This window comes from Cygnus olor, chromosome 20 (assembly GCF_009769625.2).
Source record: "Cygnus olor isolate bCygOlo1 chromosome 20, bCygOlo1.pri.v2, whole genome shotgun sequence".
In the NCBI taxonomy this organism is placed as follows: Eukaryota; Metazoa; Chordata; class Aves; order Anseriformes; family Anatidae; genus Cygnus; species Cygnus olor.
This window is the reverse complement of record NC_049188.1, coordinates 11,220,893-11,242,697: the sequence shown is the minus strand read 5'-3', so window position 1 is coordinate 11,242,697 and position 21,805 is coordinate 11,220,893. Positions and strand designations below refer to the sequence as shown.

Sequence of the window (21,805 nt, the reverse complement as noted above, 5' to 3'; positions counted from 1 at the left end):
TTTCAGTTTGTTTCAACAGCTGCTTGCCTTTTCCCCATCACCAGAAGACCGATAACTCACGTAAGTTAATCTTTGCAGGGAAGAAAATATAAAAGCATTTAAGAAGGGGAACAGAAGGTCAAAACTCAGCACCTTTTTGTGTGATGGGGTAAGCCAGTGGGAGAACAAGGACAAGTCTGTTTGGAGCAAACCTCTCGAAAAGCCTGAATTATTTCAGGGCACCCAGAACGCCCTCAGCAGAAGTTCCACAGGGCTAGCAAGGCTTTTTATATGACGTGTCCTTGGCCTTCCTGTGCACAGTTACTTCCACTCATTAAACAAGACTATGCATTGCTACATGCTCTTTCCACTTGAGGCATTGTGCTCTTTTTCAAGCAAAAAGAACCTCCGAGCTACACCAGCATACATCCTAAGCAAGGTTTACAGCGACCTTTCTCCCATTCTGGCTGGGAAGAGAACCGAAGAGCAGACAGACCACAAAAGGCTCGTGGGGAGGTACAAGGCAGCAACATTTTGCAGCCAGTCACACAAATGTTTCCTGACACCGTATCTCTGTGTGAGTGGGTTAGAGCAGAAAAAATAGCACATTTTCGAAGAAATCATGATCAGTTTCATCTGTGCCAATCTGGCAAACCAGAAGGAAAACCCACAAGCATAGACACATACTTTGCTGTTTTCTCATCCACATCTGCTAGAAGCGAGGCATCTTGCTCAGTTTGAAAGGATGTGATAAGACAGAATACCTCTGGAAACAGTCACACCTCTGATTGCCTGTACTTACATCTATAAAGCACACGTTTTAATAGATGGATGTTGTTAATAACTGGGGACTTTAGATGTCAGAGTAATTACAAAGGATGTTCTCAAAGCTCTACTGTGCCAGACACTATACAAAAATAATACAGTACCCATAAAGAAGACAGTGCCTTCAGTTAGAGATTCTAGACAAAATTTAACAATTACGGCAACTAAAATAACATTTACTACCCTTCTTACTGATTTAAAACAAAGTTCCCCTACAATTTCAAGGCTGATGTGTCAAGCTCCAGGGGGAATTTGTTACAGATTACTGACTTTCAAAAATTAAGGAAGAATACAGACAAATCTTCCAGTTGGGCCCTTTAAAGAGAGGCTGCAGTTACCCTTGATTCATCTGCTACCTCATTCCTCCCCCAGTGGCTTTCTTAGCCCGATGCCAGATGAAACCTATTTGCCTCAGTCAACTCATTTATCAGACACTCATTCCTTTCTGGCCATGGAGCACCTGCTTCTCTAGAACCAAATCCACAATCATTTTTGGCTTCTCTCATTGTGAGCTATAATTACAGGCTCAGGACATTCTGCCTAAATAAATGCCACATCACTTTTAATATACGGAAGTAAGTGCTTTTGTGGCATAAGATTTAACAAGATACTCTCTGCTACAACACAAACTTTTTTTTTTTTTTTTTTTAACTTGAAAACAATTTTTACGGCAGCCCTGGAGTCCAACAAGGAGTGAATTATCTGGCAGGTAATCAGTGTCTCCCCACAGGCAACTCTTTACCAACAAGCTCAGCAGCTCGGCCTGTCCATCACTCAGCTCAGCGTGACCTGAGTGCCAGTGCAAGCTGCACAGCAATGCCTGCCCCTGGGGCTAGGTTTTAGTGCCTAGGAGACATCGATCCATGCTTCTCAGCAGGGCTGGCAGCCGTGTGCTGAGCTCTCATTAGGCTGCACCTGGTACCTGCCATAACCAGTTCGAAGTTAGCTGGGTTACCGCTTCTTCACAGCGCCGACAGGTCCAAAGGTTGCAAGCCTTCCCTCTCGGTGCTGGCAGCGGGAGCTGCAGGTGCAGTGCTTCACCAGCAGCTGGGCTCAGCATCTGCTCCGCTCTGACGAGGAGGTGGCCACTGCCCACGAAGGTGCTCTCTTCAGAGCCCCACATTCTGGACCAAGCTGATCCAAGAGAACTAGTACTTATCACACAGGAGCCCTTTGGGTTGCAAAGAAACATTGGAAAAACAAAGCAAATGTGTAAGAGGCTTTGAAAGCAGGAATGTTTTATATCTGAGGACTTCAAGTATCTTGTGCTTTATAAAACCTGCCTTGCTGTTCACACACTGAGGCTTGACAACATCAGCTCCCAGCAAGGCAAAGTGTTTCTTTCCTGCGTCATTGCTGGCATGACGGTAAGAACCTTGGACTTACTGGGAGGTGGAGGAGTAGCGGGATACCAAGAAAGAAGCAATGGTATGAGAAGGGCTCATGGGTGGGCGCTCTCACAGGAAGCGCCCTAATTACCCAAGGAGAAAAAAAAACAACTGTAGCAACAGTTAGAAAGAAAAAGGTTTGGGACGCAATAACCAACATGACTTTCGGCAGATTTTGGATCCGGGCCCTCCAGAGCTAAGCAGTACAGACCAGGTAAGCAATCCTTGTCCGTTCCCAACCGCCGTTGAATATAGAGCAACGTTTTCCAATTTTTCCAGGAGAGTCAGTGCGTGCCAGTAGAACGCATTTTCGGAGCATCGACAGTGGAGGTGAAGATTCAAAAGCTGGAATGCACTGTTCTTCAATCCCACGTCATTCCTCACTGCCACGTAATTCAGGGGCGCTCCAGGCAAGCAGCTGAAGCAAACAGCTCTGATCAAGCGGAACACCAACCCTCCCCCTGCCCTCCCGCTCTGTGCAGGGAGTAGCGCTGGTGGGGCTCTGCTGCCTGTTCCAGGGAGGCTCCTGGCAGTGAGGCTTTCTGAGCATAAGCCTACACAAACACCCACCTGCAGACACTAGCGGTCCCTGCCAATTAATCTCATTGAAAGAAACATGAGCACACACCACACTGACCCCCCTGCACAGGTACACAGACCTTTAAAGCTACCGGACTGCTTTCAGCACGGCAGATTTGTTGCAAGGGCGGAAAGGCTGCCTCCTCCAGCTGCACCCGCATCGCCTTCCGCGTGCCTCACCTCTCCGTCCATGAACCACAGGGAGCAGCGCAGCAGCAGAACCACGGAAAGCTGTACTTTACCAGCCTGCTACGACAGTCTCCAAAGACACTCTGCTCTCCCTGGTAAAGGACTGCGTACACCAAAAGTTTAGCAACCCTTAGAAAGCAAGGATGGAGAATGATCTAACTACCTGAGCAAAAATCTTGGCATTTGAGGAGCAAAGACCTTCATGACGGGATGCTGGAGGAGCACCGCTGGGACAATGCAGTGTCAGAGGCATTGAACAATGCTCACAAACCATGGGAATAACCAGAACCACAGCTAAAATGCGCGCCATTTTTTCCTCAAAGAAGAAAACCTTATCTCCAACACCCTTGCCCTCTTTGGCTTGTGCAGCTACTGTTTCATTTATTGATCGCTCCTGCTGTACTTTTTGTTACTCGTGATGAAGAACTGGGTGGTGTAAATACAAGCACTTAAACGAGTCCCATATTTCTGTTCAGAACTTGTTGCATTCTAGTTGTAAGATGACCAACCGCATTTCTGAAGTGCTCTGAAACCTTTTATGGTGAAACTGCTAAGGTTATTGTTATCCTATTTGTTTCACAGCAAGAAAGAACGCTGGTTTTAAATCCAGAAAAGGCAAAAAAACTTCATTTCAGTAGGTAAATGAAATGGCTAAAGAAAGCTTGTTTTATGAGCCTACTTGTCACAACAAATTTTCCTGCAGAGAGAGATAAATGTTTGAAACGTGAACTTACAAGCAGCCTCAGCATGAATCCCAGTAGAGTCAAATTTTGAAAACACATTACATGTCCTCCTTCCTATTAGAGTCAACAAAATACATTCTTTACCAGTGGGGAATGGAAAGTCCATTTGAGATAAAGCAAAAAGCATTGCATTTCCCCAAAGGAAAAATGCAAAAGTTTTTGCGGAGAGGGAGAGACAAAAAACAAAAGTAAAAAAACCACTTTGCACCAAATGACTTTTAGAGATGGCCCGTTTACATTTTGCAAAGACAAGTGAATCTTAATGGGATTGGTGTAAACAACATACCAAAAAAATAAGCTGAACTCCAGTAGATATTGAGCTGATGTGAAAATAAAGCAAGATGAAGAGCCTGCGTTTAAAGGACAAAGGGAGGGAACACAGCTTTGAGAACGTACACAGACTACTCAAGTTTCCAAAGCAAGGAGACCAACACACAGAATACAAACAGGCAGGTACAAAAGGCTGTATGAAAAGTCATGCAGGAAAAAAAGGAGGCGGAAAATTCTACAGGATAAATTTATTTACCATCATTAAGGGTGGCATAATCTGTTGGCTGTTACACTAGAGATTTGCATTCAATTCCTGGTTCCATTGACCGATGGTTTAAAAAAAGGTCTCCATCTCAGTATCTCCAGCTGCCTCTTGATACCATTTATCTTAATGGCAGCAGAACAGGCAGGATCCCCCACTACAAGTCTGTGCAGTGCACAGCCAAGGGCTGTTATCTTGACATAAGCACAATCATCAAAAAAACTCCCATTACTATTTTACGCTGGAAAGTTCTGGGCAACCTCCCCAAAAAGCCAAGCCAATATAAATCCTCTTAGAGAGCATTTTTGCAGAGTTAGAGAAAAAAAAAAAAAATCCAAAACCAAAACAGATATGCAGATAGAGAGTGTATGAATAACACTTTCAAGTAATTTAAAAGCCAGAGTCCAATTAAAACCATTTTAGAGACTTTAAAAACAAATTAGCTTCAGATTTTTTAATTATATACGCTACTCGTTCTCAGTTCAAGCTGGCTTGGGTCACGAAAATCCATTTCGCTTTTGCTCTCGTGCATTAGCACAATATTGCAATGTTCAGACTGGGAGCACATTTCTCAGATTTATTTATATATTTAAACGTTAGCCCAGGAGAGCAAGTGCACGCAACTCTAAACTGAGCTTTATGCTACCTCAGAGCTTTAAGTTTAAGCTATAACTTCTAAACGAAGCGGCAGGCTTGCGGCTGCGCCAGCCCGCAGCGCTTGGTGGCACCTGCTCGCCGCCCCGCGGGCTGGGTCACGCTGGGACACGGCCCCACAGCTTCGTGTTCAGACCGTTCGTGTCCATCCCTGCTCTGCCACTTCCAGCCAACCTACAGGGGCTGAAACATCAGATACTTCCCAGCTTCAGCACCGGGGAATATTAGGGCACCGGCTCCAGGAACCTCGGCTGTTGCAACACCTTTTTAGATGAGCCTTAAGGAACGCAGCTCTCCTGCCACGTCCGATTTCCCCAGCCATGAACTGCACGTACGAAGAGGCGAGGGTACAGGCGGATAATTAGCTTTTAGAAACACTTTACTGCCGTGACGGACAAGCGTTACACCTCCACTTAGCTCCGTGCAGGAGCAAGCAGCTAGCACAGGTGTTACTGGATGTTACCGAACGCCGCACAAGCGAAAATGCGGCAGCCGGGGGTGCCGGAGGGCGCTCGGGCAGGCGCTCCGCACCCGCAGGCTCATGACTGCAGAGACCCCGCGCCTCGGGCCGGGACCTCGCCGCCCTCAGGGGGGCCCCTCGCGGCCCAGGGGGGAGCGGGGCAGCGCAGAGCCCGGCCGCGAGCGGCGATTTCGGCTGAGGCGCGGCTGTGACCGGCGGGGCGGCGGCACGGGGGTCCGGACACCGGTGCCCGCTTCTCCTCTCGGAGTCACCTCAGGAGGAGCCGCTGAGAGCCGAGCGGGAGCCGGGGGCTGCGGGAGGGCACCAAGGGCCCAGCGCCGCGCACGGGGAGGCCCCGCGGCAGCCCCCCGGGGTTCCGCGGCCGAGCAGCCCCGCCGCCCCTCGCTCGCTGCCTCCCGGGGCACGGGGCTTTAACTGAGCGCGGCCGCCCCGCTGTTCTGGTTGCCCTGGGCCGGCCCGCAGCCGTCAGCCCGCCGCGGAGGGCGTTAAGGTAGCGCACGGTAGGCTCAGCTTTCCGTCACCGGACCGGCCCCGCAGCGCTCCGGAGGAGCCCCCGGGACCCGCCGCCCGCCCTCACCTCCTTCTTCACGTTCCACAGCAGCTTCTCCTTCGCGGCGTCCGCCGAGCAGCTCATGGCGGCGCGGGGCGCGGGGCCGGCCGCCCTCAGAGCCGCCCGCCCGCGCCGCCGGGGGAGCGCCCGCGGGGAGAAGCCTCGGACCCGCTCGCGACGCGCGCCGCCGCCGCCATCTTCCGCGGCTCCGCTGACGTCACCGCCCGGCCCTCCCGCGGCGGGGCGGCGCTGAGGGGGCGCTGAGGGCCCGGGGCCGCCCGCGGGACACGGCGCCCCCTGGAGGAGCCGAGCCCGGGGCTGCCGGCCCTCAGCGCGGCGGCACGGCCGCGGCCGAGGCAGCGGGGCAGTCGGTCACCTGCGTCAGGCCCGGCTCTTCCGTTCTTCGTTTCGCAGGGCAGATCACTCCCTCAGTGGAGGTGCTGCCCAGAGCCCCACCGCGGTCGGGGCTGCGAGGGAGAGCCGGCCCCAGGCAGCGCCCGGCTGACGGAGAGGTCCCCGGGAGGCAGCGAGGATGAGAGGCGGCAGGCAGGAGGAGCCGAACCGCACCGAGAACAGGCCCCTGTCAGTGCAGGCAGAGAAAGAAAAGGTAAGGATGGTTCCACCTGCTGCTCAGCGCTGTGCAAATCTGAGAGGCAGCAGATACAGGAGACTGAAGCACGTTACCCAGTCACGAGAAGCAAACACCCTGCCCCCGTGAATAAAAGTAGGCCGTTTGTACAAGCTCTCAAACACCATAAAGTCAGGGTAAGAGCACCTACCTTACAGGTAAGCCAATTCTCAGCAGGACGGCTGTAGGAAAGAACAGTAGGTATGCACTAGGAACCAATTACACAAGTTTCTCAACCTTTCCACACAGGACTACCTCTTTTTTTCAGAGACACTCAGATACTTGGTGGAATAGTGTTCGTAATGTTTTCATTTTGCTGTGAGCAACAATCACTGTGATTTTTTCCTCTACCCCATTTTGGTTACCTGGGGAAATAAGTCCTTTTTTGCAATTATTTCATCAGTCTGTCCCACAGTATGGACATCACAGCTTTAGAACTAGTGAGTCTGTAACTAACCTGCATAAATCAAGGGCAAGAGAAGCAAGGATTATTTCTTCACTTCACTGAATTAACTACAAATCTTGGCTTAGACAGCTAAGAAAGCAGGGTAACAGCAGCAAAGAAAACAGCTAAATAGAACACACAGATAAGATTACATTGGCCACCTCAAAAGCACACCTACTGCAGAACAGAGACTGAACCTCTGGATCTAACTCCTTGCTAGGCTGCTGGGTCAGCCAAGAAAGGTTAAAGACTTCCAAAATACAGGTTAGGTTACTTTTGAGGTAATGTAAGTTGTGTATAAGTCTTAACGTAAGATCGATTTTTCTCTGTGATTCTTATTAAAAACTCAATTTTATTCCATGAACGTGAAAAAACAATGTTGCTAGCCCATGGTTTTACAATTAAAGGAAAAGCCCACAGAAAGTCAAGCCTGTTACCTGCAGGGCACCTCTAAGCACACTGATGCCTCCTGTAAAACTACAGCCTGCAGGGCACGGGTGAAAGGTAGCGGTAGATCCATACAATACAGAAGCCATTTGCAGATCCAGTATTTGTGTGTTCCAGGAATCTTAACTGTTTGGTGAGGATCAATAAATAAAATGCAGAACAAAAGTGCAGAGACCAATATGACAAATAAGAAATTTCTTACACTGGAGAAAAATCAAGGAAGACAAAATATAACACTTTATTAAAAATTGGTGTTCCATTTCCGTTTACTGCACTGATAAAACACCTTATTCAATAGTTAATATGGTTAACTACATTAATTATTTTATTCATAAGACTGACCTTTAAAAGTTAGACGAAAATAAAGCCTGATGCTATAAGAAAACAGCTTGGTCACAGAATGAGTTTGAACAACAGTAGTATTTACCACCCTCTGGATACAAAATATTATAGAAATCCAAAGTGCTTTATTATTATGAAACAAACTAAGCTTCAGCATCCCTCTGAGGTCTGAGGAGGGTCTTACCCCCATTTTATTACAGAGGAGGAAAAACTATGCACATACAGAAAAATTGACTCGCTGTATGTCATCAAGTTAGTGGCAAAGCTGGAAACAGAGGTCGTGCCCCCTCATCTCTTAATAAAACCTCAGTTATCCTGACAGAACGGATGGTATGAGATTTGGCTGTTAAGGTTTCATGCCAAGGATTGTCAGAGGATATAATCTAATTGTGTAAGAAGGGCTCCTGGGCCAGGCACATTCAGTTAAGGTATACCTCATCAGTATTTCTAAGAGTGAATTATGTCTGAAAATTTGAAACCAAATAAAATCTAACCAAAACCACAATGAGCATTGCCTGTTCCAAGCAGAAGGCTGTTTTTCAATAAGAGCATGTTATCAGTCTCTTCAATGTCCTCCAAGCTTGGGTCAGCTTTTTTTTTCCCTTTAATTTTTAGCCAAGAATTGTAAGAGATAAAAAGTCATCAGAATGGAATGTTACAATAGGATAAATGTCTCCCATTCCAAAAACTAAATGTCGAGGTGAAGGTTAAACGTTTAGTTTTGTCTTGGCATTTATCAAGCAGCTGGAGACTGCTACCCTGCAGAGCTCTCTCTTTTGACATTATTGCCTAATTAACACTGATATTGAAGAATTGTTTAACATAAGATACTCACTCAAGGCACCAAGTCTCCTTCTCTGTTGAAAGGCTGAGGCTGTTTTTCAATATGTTAGGACCCCATTAGAGAAACACGCAATCCTTTATTACAGTGCTTGTGTACAGATGTCAGTTACTGTTTTCCATTCATACTCTCAGTCTGCTAATACTATATTTGAATGTGCAAAAGTTCACTTAAATTCAAAGCAAAGAGGACAGTGAGGTTACTGACGAGGCAAAAAGGCATTTCTTCCTCCTAAAGGCTACTTTAAATTCACAGTCACATCAGTAAACACATCCACTGGTGATGGTTTATGTAGGAGGCCATTAGAAGTCTCTTAATTTGCAGACATAAATGCATATAATTAGAAATCTATATTGTCTTAATAGGGATCATAATTTATGATATTTAAAGCCAGCAGAGAAGATTCTTAGGAAGCACAGCCGTTTGCTCTAGAAGTAGACAGCTTACTACAAATAAGCGAATGCTGCATTAGCCTTTTCAGTGCTGCTTTTTCTCCATTCTATGTAGTTGTAAAAATGAATGTGTTCTTGTCAAAACAATGTATACCCTGCAACTAGGTAAAGGAAGATTAAGATGAGAATACAAAGCACATGTTACATCAAAACTGCAGTGTTAAAAGTTATCAGAACCTGGCAGTCAGACTGTGCAATCGATATGCCATGATTTTGGTGGAACGGACATTCAATTAACATTCAGTATGAGAGCAGTTTCAGATAAGCAGGACTCTTAAGAGAACAAAGTGGTCTGTATTACTTGCATTAGAAAAAAAAGTTTGACCTATGAACTGTGCTAAGTGACGGCAGCATCCATGTCTACATTTAGACTTTGAGATTTCATGCAACTTATCCTATTCTGTAACCGATCAGGTAAGAAATAACCCAGGGCATTCCACATTGTATCAGGAACACACAAGCACAGCAGCCCTACTTAGGAAGGGGATCTCTAATAGTACAATCATTTAGCCATGTGCAGGTGTCCCAGAACATACCTATGCAGAGGATTTCCTGATGTTCTCCTATTCCTGATCTGTCCACCAGTGGAGGGAACTATAGGACTGTTAGTAAAATCCAACCACAAATATTTATCTAGGCTCTCTGAGCCACATCCTGAAAATCTTATCAGGACAAAAACCAAGATCGTGGTTTTAAAATGTCTTTTAAATAGACAAAGTTTCAGTGTTTATAAAATTAGATTATTACTGAGTAAAGCTTACAGCCTGTCAGTGTTCTGGCTACAGTGGCCAAACATTATTTAAAATCATTCCAGTTTTATTCATAACTTCATCTAAAAGCAGATGTTTTGCAACCAGTACTAACTGGGGGTAGAAAAGGAAGAATGAATGGCAATGAGAGAAGGTGGTGAAATGAAAAGGATATCTGTATACATTTAAAAAAATTCATAACTGCTTACAGTTCTGATATTCTACATTCCTCAAATGGGAAGAAGTTACTTTACACTTTTTAAGAGGGTTCTCACAACACGAGATGGTTCTCAAAAAGGTTTGTTTTAAAAATTCACATAAATTCAAACCAGAAATTAATACTTGTTGGCTACGGGATACAGGGAAAAGAAAACTTGCTAAATCAAAACACAAGCTTTTCTCTGCCGCTTGTAGCATACTCTTTCACAATTTGAATCAATCTCTTATGGAATACTGGGAGTACAGAACTCAATCACTGAATGAAAGCATCTGGACCTGCAGACTGATTGGACACTCCCGTTCTTTCACATCCTCCTTGCCAAACCTGAACTTCCAAGAGAAAAGAGGTGCAAAGATGACATTTTTCTGCTTATAACTTCTTTTAAACAATTTTGCGAGGCTACCAGCATCACTTACTTAACGTGATGACATTCACTATTACAGTAACATGAACAAAATAATATAAATCATTTGCCAAGAAATAGAATGCCATTTAAAATTCGTATTTATGGCACGTCTTATTTGTTGCAAGATGGAGAAAAAAAGTACAAGGGAAAAAATGAAGCTGTTAAGTACAGAAAAAAGACCTATCAGTACAGCGTCTGCTGGTAGCTTCAGAGCACCCACCACAATTTAATTTAAATAGTATCAGTAGAGGAAAAAAACAACAACAACAAAAAAGGGAAAAAACCAAATCCACACCACGCTTCAGCACAATTAAAGAAAAAAAGTCTTTGTCAAAACTAATCTCAGCAGCTGTATCTTCACAGGCACAATAGAAAAACGAGCTCGAAAGCAACAATTTGCAGAAAGCAATATAAAAAGAAAAGAGGTTTTTAGAGTTTTAGAGAGGCCTTTCACAAAAAGGCAGGTGCATTACTGTGGCAACACTGCTTCCTGAATGCAAGGAGAATTGAGCGAGTGCCTTTCACAGAGTCCCAGCTAGGCAATAAAAATTCTGGAAGCTTGCAGCCGTGTTTTCTTACCAAGCCCCAACAATTTCATTTTCAAAAGCCTAATTGAATGGAAATCACTGTTTGGTTCCCTCCCCTGCTTCCGTTACTACCAAGCCATCTACCAGCGTAGTTTTAGTTATGACTTCACTGTATTCGCTTGGCTTTTGCATTAATTTGCTTTAAAACTTATATAAACATTTGGCACCGGTCAAAGGAGTTCAAGACTAACCATTGTAGAATCTGAAGCTTCCACATTCACGTACAATAGAAAGAAATAAAAGCAGCTGTGGAGCATGCTCCCCCACTGTCACATATCCATAGGTGCCAATGAGCAAGCACCAAGTAATAACCATTTATGACAGCGGTAAAATTTGAATCTGCCACCTACACCTGAAACATACAATCAAACATTTAAGACATTAGCAACTTTCCATACTAAACTTGAAACTCTTTCCAGAGACCCAATCTACAGAACAGCCTTGACTCCAATCGCCTAAGCGGTCCTTTAAAATTAGCACCCAGCCAAGCACTCAGAATAAAGCTGACATTTCAGTTTAAAATTCAGTATAAACCATCTCTCTCCTTTGTACACAACCTCTTGCAGTTTTATGCTAGAACAAGATTTTTATGATTATTCTTCTCTCTCCACTTCAACTTCTATAGTCTAGAAGTGATTCAGAGAACAAAACTTAAATTCACTCTTCAGTACATGAATATTACCTAGCATTACAAATATTTAGTCAGTACTTCCCCAGTCACTGGGATTTTTTCCCTGTTGCTTGAGAAATTGAACATCAAATAGCACTTTTGGGCTACAGGAGGAAACTAATTCCGCAGACTGACATTGTTTCCATAAACAGGGTTACGGCACCACAGTCCTCAACACTGCCAACCCTGCCACAATCTATTCTTGAAGTTTTCTAACTGGATAAAGTTTCTTCCTTCACCATACCTATTTCTCCAGCTCCCATGACAAGTTATTCTATATATATTTAAGTCTTCTAGTTTCTCATTTTCACATGACTCAACTCTTAACCTTTTCAGAAGAGTTTGCCTTAGAATTCATGAGTTTTTAAGACAGCTATTTTGGAACACAATCTTTTGTATGTGCATTGGGGGAAAAACAGGTGGAAGATATTGCACATGCAGTGCATCTGACTATTGGATAGCTAGACATTTCATCCAAGGGTTATCAGATGTAGTGTTTATTAAACGTAGTCACGTTTGAGTTCTGTCCACCCCCTCTTCAGTATCTTGATTTAAGAACAGGAAGTTCCATTACACCAAACCCTAAGACGACAGATATCTGGAAAGATTTTCAAATCACACCATCTCACTCGGAAAATAGAGTACTTCTCACAGGAAGTAAGATATCTGGCAAGTCATCAGATTTAAAAGAGCAACCACAAACTGTCAGAATCAGTGTTTCAGATTCCATTCCTCATGTCGCATGAAAAGGGAGACAGTCTGTATTTAAAAAACATGGTGCAAAACAAACATTTTAGTTCTCAAAGCCCTTGGCCTTTAGCGTTGCTTTGTGTGTACAAATGCCCATTTGCTTCTCTAGGGAGACAAGAAGCCAAATGAAGATCAGTCCACAGAGTCCAACCGTCCCCTCCCTACTTCCTGATCTCCCTCAAAGAATATTGATACAAGCCTCGAAACCAAACCCTTTCTCCTTGACTGATATGCTAGTGGCCCAGCTGACGGTCATCATAGGTGCTGTATCTCTTCACATGGATTCGGCGCACTCGGTCACGAAGTTCAAAACCCTCATCGTCCTCACTATGAGAGGCCTGGCTTCGGCTCCTGCTCGTTGCTTCCAGCAGAGAGTTATCAGGAACCCGTGGTGTTTCATACAGTAAGACATTTAGAGTTTCTTCATAAATTCGTGCCTCGGGGAATTCAACCTACAAAAAAACAACAGATGTCCTTTTCCTGATCTATACATGGTAATGTGACTGGAACACATGCCCATAAGTAAAAAGATACATATACACAATAAAAAAAAGGCACACACTATGAAAAGAGTAAAATAATTGTAAATGGGAAAGATGAGCAAAGCAGTCTTAACCCGAACCAATACCTTGGTTTGCTTCTTTTCTGTTGCATACACTATAGAGGTGCAACAGACTTCAGCAAGTTTCCGACCCTGTCCGTAGAAAGACCAGCAGCAGATTTCATCCCCTATGACATCCTTAATGAAAAGGACTCTGCCGTTGAATCGGAGAGAGAGCTTGTCAAACAGTTCTATGTTCTTCAGTAAGTTGTCATCTGAATTACTAAAACAAACAAAAAAAAGGAATAAGGTTTTTGTATTTTTTCACCTGGCTATCTATGAAATTTATATGCCTATTCCACCAGAGTTTTAAGCATTGATCTAACTGCAGAATACAAGCAGTGACTCACTGCCATATGCTGCCAAGAAAAGAGAGGGTAACAGCCAACTTCAGATACAAATAAGATGCTCCTGATCCCCAAGAGCAAGCATATCAGCCTTTAGAGGTTAAGCTATATAATCAATAACAACAGCAGTTTTCCCAATCATTACATCAACTTTCTCTTGACTTAATGCCGAAGGTGATTAGATCAAATGCTAACTGCAGTTCCGTTTAGCTTAGTAACAGCAAAAGTCCAAAGAGTCAATGTGTTCAAAGGCCAGCTAAAAAGGATGGTGTTCTGCATGTAAGACAAGTGATACCTTATACAAATTTATAGGGTGAATAAATTATTTAGGAAATGAAGTTTTGTTGACAATCAGCAAAATTTAGGATCTTATGTACGTTTCAAAGCAAGATCTAGATGTTCTGAAGAAAATAAAATATAGTGTTGTAGCTTTAAAAATAGAGCTATCAGAATGCTATCCTTAAAATTTAAACTATTACTCAAATAATAACATCGTGACCAATGTCCAATCTGAACAAGTGAAAAAAATTAAAAGCATTACTCCTCTGATATTAGCTTGAATCCAGCTCTACCAAAAGTTTGTACTCTGTGCCCCTTTCTGTCTCATTTTATAGGTGACTGGGAATTACGTGCAGATATGTGGAAGCTATTGAACATATTGTCTAGACAAAAAAGCTAACTTCACTAGCTTTAACAGTAAAATTCCTTACTCATTGGACCCAGAAGCTCAAGGTTTGCACCTTGCTGCTAAGGATTTACCCAGAGGAATGAAATCATACTGTTTTGTGCAGTATCTTAACTTTTGCAAGCAGTCCTGGAAGGCTAGGAGATACTTGTGAAACCAGACACTGTTAATATGAACAGCCAGCTGGGCTCTCCATAAAATACTTAGTCCGAGATGTACTTCTGTTCAGATCTAAATCAAACAAGTACGATGTACAACCCAACACAATCTTCAGCTCTCAAGAATCACTTGATAAAGCAATCTGGGATTCCACCAATAACAAATCCCAGGTTTTATCAAGTGCAGTGCTGCGAAAAGAACTTAGAAGTCTTCATCCATTTATGTTATTAGACTACACTAACAAAGTAACTAAGAAAACTCATAATGCTGATTAGGAAGAACAGAAGGAGAAAACTTTTGCTTGCTAGCCACCAGCATAGAATTTTAAATAACAATTCCTCATTTAAACACCATCAAGGCATGAAGATTCATGTGGAAGGAATAATTAGAACCCTAGAGCTAGTTAAGAAACCAGCACCTCCTGGTACCGGTTCTGTTGCTCTTGTTGCTAGCATGTTTACATTTCCAGACCCACGGTGACTAATATGCTATTCTGCACTTGCTTAGCATCACTGCCATAAACTAAAGGGTAACACCGCGAGGAACGCGGAATGACTGGCAGATACAGAATGCAGTTTGCTGAAAAACAGGCTGCTCTTCAGCACTCCCTCAGGTAGCATTTCCCGACTACCTGAAATTTCCTGAGTAGAATCCATCTCTCTGACAGACAGACAATCCGTTTGTCCAGAGAAAAAAAGCTTCTAAGATTGCACGTTAGATTGAAAAGGCTGAAATTGAGGATTCTGCATAGCATAAAGAATTACTCACATCACTTCAATGACTGGTTTGGGAAAATCCAGATCCATTCCAATAGCATCATAACAAAGGGATCATGATAGTTAAACCATAAAACTAAATAAATAATGTTACTTAATACAGGAGGAAATCCAGTAAATTCTTGCACTGTCCCCATCTGGGTTGTTCTTGAACAGAACTGATGCTTTACTTTGTAGCCAAATAATTAATTCATCTAGAGGCACTGAAGGAGATGGAACATCAAGAATTTCTGTAGTTCAGGGTAAAAGAGTGCTGGCAAAGGTCTATGCAGACTCAAAAGTAAAGCTAAACTGAAGAGCTAGGGATCGCAGCTGCATTAGCTGTGCACTGCAGAGGTAACACCCTGGTAACAGCTTGCATTGCATTACCTAAGTTACACCTAGTTTCAGCCAGTGTTAATAGTCTCACCATTCTCATCTCTCGTCCCTCCTCTCTGTTCGTTTTCACGCACACACCTCCAGCACAACTGACCTTTACGCCACATTTCAGATACAGTTTGTCATCTCCCTGCCAGCCCCATTTTAGATTAATTTCAACCAAAAATAATTGCACTCAAATTCACAGAACAGCACGGTTGTGAGCTAAATAAACAAAAAAATACAAGTTCAGCTGTATCACATCTTCCTCCACTCCCATAGTTAAAGGTAAAATTTCCCATAACAGTGGGGGAAAAAAGTGACATACCTGGTGTAAGAGTATTTGTTGTTGCTTCTATTATAGAGCAGCTTAACAACGGGCTATTGGGAGAGGGAGAAAAAAAAAGCAGAAAAGGTAAGTTTTGTGTTTGAATAAATCTAGCAAGCATTAGGTTTCTCAGTGGACAGTTGTGGAAAAGCAATTACTTTCATTGATGATTCTATCAGTCTTTCTTCTTCTTTTGGAGATGTGATAATAGGGATGTTACAGACAGGTTCATACAAGTCTTTCTTGTCCTGTTTAAAAAAAAAAAAAGAGAGGAAATAAAGAAATAAATGCTAAAACTAACATCTGCTGCTGCTCTCCCTTCCAAACCCTCCAGCCATGTTCCTAAACCCTGTGATGCAAAGGAAAAGCTCTGTGTTGCCATAGGAACCACACAGCATTACCTTGATCTGCAACCCAGAAATACAGCTGAGAGGCTTCCTAGTCCCAGAAGGCAACAATAATTGAAATATTGGGATGCAGGTGGATGTCCTTCTTAGCTATAGCAAGGACTCTGAGCTCAAGTCATATCTGGTTTAAGTGGGTTTATTATTCTACCCTTTTTGGAAGAAAAGGATAGTATGAGTTTGCAGTAGTTTTAATCAACTCAAAACACTGCAGTATGTAAGAGTATCGCCCATTATGAACTGAACATTTGGCAAGAACAGCATGTCACCAAAACGGACTTCAGCCCCCTGTGATACAAAAGCAACAATCAAGAGCGTGTGGTACAGCCTGTGACTCCAGATTCCTCATGTAGCAAATTAAAGAGAGCTCAATAGCTAATAGGAAAGCTTTAGAACATTTTGTTTTTAGACAAAACATTTTAAATTCCAAACCAAAAGGAAAATTGTCGGTGAACCTTTGCATTTATTTCAGCGGATACAAGAAGCATATTGAACATAATATGAGAGATTTTTGTCGTGCAAAAAATATTACTGATCTTAAGATTATGAAATAAGATCTATTATATCTGGGCTAACCTTATTAAAAAGTTGGCAGAACAAGCTGATTTCAGTCAGCTGAACTTGAACTTCTAGAGACTAGTAAAGTGAATAAAGCCAATGTGGGCTTACGTATTTGCTATGCCTAGTAATAAAATGATAGAAAGCAAAGTCCTTAAAGTAATGAGTGCTTGCCATATCAATCTTTTTCTCCATTAAAATTTAAACTTAGAAAAAACAAGAAGTTACAATATTTTCAGATTTGAACGGGTGCTGCTTATAAACGTTATCTAATTGGAGGTGACATAACTTGCAAGACTTTTAGACAAATCCCTAAGATCTTTTAAAACATACATTCAAAACAGTCATGTTTATTCTCAAGATCTCACGACTGCTGTTTCATTTTTGCTCTGCTACTTTGTCTATCTAAGACTTGATGCATCTCTAAGGCCATGAAACACTCTCTTGTGTTGTCTACAGGAATTTTTATAAGCGATACACACACCAAAAACTTTACAGGCTACTTCTGCTTCTTACCTGCAGGGCTGCTTGGCACATGTCCACTAAGCCCTGAATGAGATAATACTTGGCTTCTGCCATCAGCTCTTTGATCTCCTGTCTGTGTTTTGGAAGTGCAATTGTGTCATCTCGGAGATAGTTTAAAATCGTTCCAAAGTGCTTCCCACAGCGGTCTATAAGGATCCAACCTGAGAAATAACCATCATGACATTTCAATGACCTCAACACCAGGAGACAAGAAAAAGCTGCTCAGAAAGGTTAAATAAGCCTACTGTTTCCTGAACTACACAATATTCTTCCCATTTCATTCAGTGGAAGTCTTTATTGACTTTCAGCAAATTGAAGTTGGTTACAGAACAGAAACTGACCGTGGAACCACTCTTTTGGTACCTCCTATGTTCTCACTTCTTTCCACCACGCCAGAAGAAAAGCCTCAAGCTAAAACTACTTAGCTTGCTATCACTAGACGTTAAAAAATGCAGCAGGACCATGACTATCGATCAGGCAGTGTGCTGCCAGACCAAAATTATTTTCTGTGCTTCATCTTTTCTGTATTATGTTTTGATTAAAGGAGTGGACCTTTACAACTACCGAAGGAAGTCATTAGTTTACATCTATTTAACTGACTGTCTGAGCAGTTAGTTCAAGCCTTAAAACCCATATTTATTGTTAGGTAGGTTGCTAGTTTTATTTAGACACTTGTCATATTCCTAGCAAAATGGAGGTGTGCTGTATTTGGGAATAGATGTAATAACTGTTGCTACGGTGTACTGCTGAGCAATTAGAAACTTACCACTAAGAAAGCCAAGGAACGACTAGAATAGAGAGCTCAACAGCGTTTGCAACAAATTAGACTGGGGCTAAGTTTTGTGGCCTAATTAGAAGGATTTGGCAGTTTTCCCACCATATCTTCTCCTGCTCAGAGTTAAAGAGAAGTGTTCCAAAGATATTAAAAGGTAGGCTAGCCCAAAAAAACCACCGTTCTAGTTTCCAAACAGAAGGAAAGAACAGGACAGAGATGGATCAGGAGGAAGCAGAGGGGGGATGCAGCACAGGAAACAGCAGTAGACAGTTTTTGCAGTTCCAAACATCCCTGAAGTCACACTCACTAGGAAACAGGATGTCTGTCTTGCTGGTAAACAATAGCAGTGGAGGACATACGTAGGCAGAGGTCTTAATACAGTGCCAAATCCTTTTCCATAGTGTGGAAGGCAAGCAAAAAAAAAAAATATTTGGGGACCTAGGCATAGAAGACAACACAGGGAAGAGGGCTAAACCACCGCTAGTCTCCAGCTGCAGCTGTCTGAAGACGAGCAGAAGAGCTTTCACCGATGAGCATTCAGAAACCACTAGAGGTTAAATACTTGACATCCTCTCTGAACTTCTCCATAATGCCCTGATTCCTAAGATATCATTTTTCCCTGGACTACTAATGAGAGGGAAGTTAAAACATTCATATCCACTGCTGACAAGTATTACTTTTCTTAATTGTCCTACTCTCTATTACGAATTTTTCTGCTGCCAATACTCAGTGTCCAGCAGGAGGTAACAATAATATTTGCCTGATGGCCAAATACCATTGCAGCCTTGTCAGCCACAAGCAGAACATGCTGCTGGGAAGGTTAAAAAAAAAAAAATATCTTCAACACAGCAAGCAAGGCTGTCCTGAGTTCTAATGCTGAAAATTGAATCTCCCCTCCCTAAAGACATTTTGAATAATGCCACTGCACAACGCCACGTAAATGACAACCCACATGCTGTCTGTTCAGTCCTGATAACAACATCAACGATCTGCATACCAACTGCGATTGCAGGAAAGAGAACCAGTCCTTCCGCTCGTTAATTTTAGTAACGAAAGAACACGTTTTTATAAAGCACACAGGATCGTTACAGCCAATGAGATATGGCCGCCTAATGTTCCAAGTTATTTTTGGAATACATCTTTACATCTTTCACCAAGTATAGTCCTAACATATCTGAAAAACAAAACCCAGTTGTTCTACAGAATTCTCAATAACAAAAGACATTCCTGTACCTTCCTTGTCCGTGAGCACTTCCATTCTGCCGCTGAACATGGCCTTCAGCATCGTGTCATGCCTGGTCAGTACCTGCACTGTAGTGTAGTACAAGGAGCCCCCGACGTTTAGCCGCACGTACTTGTTACCGAGGCTGCCCCCTTTGAAGCTGCAAGCTTTGGGCTTGGGCCCTGCAGCTGGACAAAGGGTGGTGGTTAGGCACGTGTCCCCCGACATCTCCTTCTGTAGGTAGATGACGACCCTGCAGAGCGTGGGCTTGATGGACTCCGCCGTGATTGGTGACGAGTCACAAGTCACTAGGCGAGGACGGTGAGGCCACAACGGTCACGACCACTGGACCCCTGAAACACAAACGTAAGATCAACACAGAAGCCCACAATTTCCGTGAAGAAACAAAACCATGAAGTCCACATTAAAGAAGAGGCAAATTCAGGAGACTCCTAAAGACAGAGCCACACGCATTCTGACAAAACAAGATTTAGGCGTTTTTCAAACAGCTCACACAGCAATGCAGTGGTTGCTCAGCACCACGCAGTCAAGTTACAACTGCATTACTGTGAGCGAGGTAAGGTTAACTTTTCTGGACTTCCTGTTGTTCAGTCTCCAGCCAACACCACAATCACCATACAATACTGCAGCCCATGCTGAAATGCTAGATGGAATTCAGCTCCCTCTCAACTTCCTGAGAGAACGTAACTTTTTTGTGGAGATCTGAAACACAATGGAAGAACTCGTGGCAATGCCTTCAGCTGGAGCGGATATCAGAAGTGCTTAACTGGAGGCATTTGCAGAAGCTGCAGCAGCCTCTTCTTCAAATGCCTTGCCAGTGAAATGCTCCAATATAACTTTCTGTTTCCTGACAACTCCTTTCGTTCAAAGCTTTTTTCCTCCATCCTGGAAAATCAAACAGTCAATATAATTTTAAGTTTTTATTTTTATTATTATTTTTCAAGCCCACTCCACCCTCAAACTACACCCAGTATTTGGAATATTTGTTTCACTTAAAAGCTAGATACTCACTGCTTCTGTCTCTCCCCTGTCTCACTACACTTATTGTTCCATCAAAGACAAGCTCAGATTGGAAACAAACAGAATAAAATTCAGTCTAACAGGTGGGATCTGAAGTTCTTTAACTGGGAAAGTAAAAATACAACTTCCTCATCTGTCCTTTTTTTAATAATTCTTGCTCTCAAAAGCATTTTGCTGTTTTTTTTTTGTTGTTTTATTTTTATTAAAACTATTTCAGACTACAAATATTTCCTCCCTTCTCTGTTCCATGACTGCAGCACATGAGTAATTTTTTATAAATAAATATAATAACCTGCTCATTTGCTAATCTGCTAAGGACGTTACTGTTCTTCCCACATCCTTCTTCCTTCTCGCCCCACCTCAGCTTTCAGTGTGGAACAAACCCCACGACTTGCTACCATCCGTACATTAAGTTATTTATCAGCTGCAGCTGGTATCTTAAAATTGCTAGAGATCTTAATAACTACTGAACTTGGAATAATATCTAAAATAGCATTATTCCGCAATTCCCAATTCAGTTATTGTAATGAAGCAAACACCACAGACAAAATACGTCATACAACAACAAGCAATACAACCACCGAGCAGACCATCAGCACACAACGACACTACGAATTTTAGCGCCAAGCGAGGACAGCTCGTCTGCAAGTGCTTTAACTGGGCTCCCGCTAGCTGCCATCATCTTTACATCGACCGACCACACAAAACACAAGAGCAAGCTCCATCTGACAGCTGAGCCAGACAAGGCTTTGTCTAGTTACATCACGTAGGCCTGTACCAAGGAAGCCAAAGCCAACAGCACGCTGTGCACGGAGTCGGCCAGAGGAGTACCTCCCGAGCAGTGAGCAAGCAGCCGCGACCAAAGCTTGTTTACTGCAGTTGTGGCGTTGTGTAAGGAGCTAATTACTGAACAGAGAAATCCGGCGGAGATTGCCGGCAGCAGAGGCACTGACCATGGGCTGTGCCGCAGCCTTCTCCAGACGTCAGCCGGAGCCGGGGTGAGCTCGCAGCGCCTCCCGGTAACAGCGGGCACCCGGCCGGGCTCTGCCAGCGGCCCCGCGCTGCCTCGGGCCGCAGCGAAACGTCCTCACGGCCGGCGCGTGCCCTGCAACAGACGGACGGACGGACGGACACCGTGAGGGGTTCAATACCCGGCGCGGCGGCAGCGCTCCGGTACCGCGGGCACGGGGCGGCCTGCGCCCGCCCGGCCTGAGCGGGGGCAGCGGGCAGGGAGCGCTCCGCGCCGGGGGCTGCCTGGGGGGCCCCGCGGAGGGAACGGGAGGGCAGGGCAAGGCAGGGCGGGGCGGGGCAGGGCAGGGCGAGCCGCTCGGACCGCACCGCGCGCACGGGAGCCCCGCCGCCAACCGGGGGCTGGGCGGCCGCACCCAGCGGGCGCTGCACAGCCCGGCCCGGCCCGAGGCCGCGCAGGGCCCCGAGCGCCGCCGCCTCCCCCCCGCGCTGAGGGGGCCCCGCCGGGCCCGGTCCCCGCCGCTCACCCGCCCGCGGCCGCCCCGCGCCGCGCCCCGCTCAGTTCCGCCGGCGGCCCGGAAACGCGTCCGGCAGCGCCACG

General features: G+C 44.3%; 2 protein-coding genes across 11 annotated transcripts in view; both read right to left on the bottom strand.

The window, feature by feature from the left end:
- SGSM2 (small G protein signaling modulator 2) overlaps window positions 1–6,133 on the bottom strand; it is a 51,185-nt gene extending 45,052 nt beyond the window's left edge. For 5 of the 7 annotated variants that reach the window (XR_005813959.1, XM_040532448.1, XM_040532450.1 and 2 more), the window contains exon 1: window positions 5,948–6,118. Coding sequence is in view for 6 of the 7 variants with exons in the window: in XM_040532448.1 (XP_040388382.1) it covers window positions 5,948–6,004 (57 nt within the window). In the remaining variant the exon portion in view is untranslated. Of the gene's footprint in view, window positions 1–4,229; window positions 4,251–5,947 lie in introns of those variants that run through there. The other 2 variants (XM_040532445.1, XM_040532447.1) reach the window with 2 other exon arrangements.
- A 1,521-nt stretch (window positions 6,134–7,654) lies between these two features.
- On the bottom strand, window positions 7,655–21,777 carry TNFAIP1 (TNF alpha induced protein 1). 4 transcript variants are annotated; one of them, XM_040532456.1, is made up of 8 exons: window positions 21,732–21,777; window positions 21,189–21,340; window positions 19,206–19,547; window positions 17,189–17,358; window positions 15,869–15,958; window positions 15,711–15,763; window positions 13,086–13,281; window positions 7,655–12,909 (listed from the first exon to the last, which is right to left on the bottom strand). In XM_040532456.1, exons 3-8 carry the CDS (start codon window positions 19,420–19,422, stop codon window positions 12,691–12,693), a joined length of 945 nt encoding a protein of 314 aa, XP_040388390.1. In that variant the 5' UTR covers window positions 19,423–19,547; window positions 21,189–21,340; window positions 21,732–21,777; the 3' UTR covers window positions 7,655–12,690. The 4 variants fall into 4 exon arrangements, with proteins under 4 accessions (XP_040388390.1, XP_040388392.1, XP_040388389.1 ...); XM_040532458.1 differs by lacking the exon at window positions 21,189–21,340 and having other exon boundaries at window positions 21,732–21,773; XM_040532455.1 differs by lacking the exon at window positions 21,732–21,777 and having other exon boundaries at window positions 21,189–21,534.
- Between the last annotated feature and the right edge of the window lie 28 nt (window positions 21,778–21,805).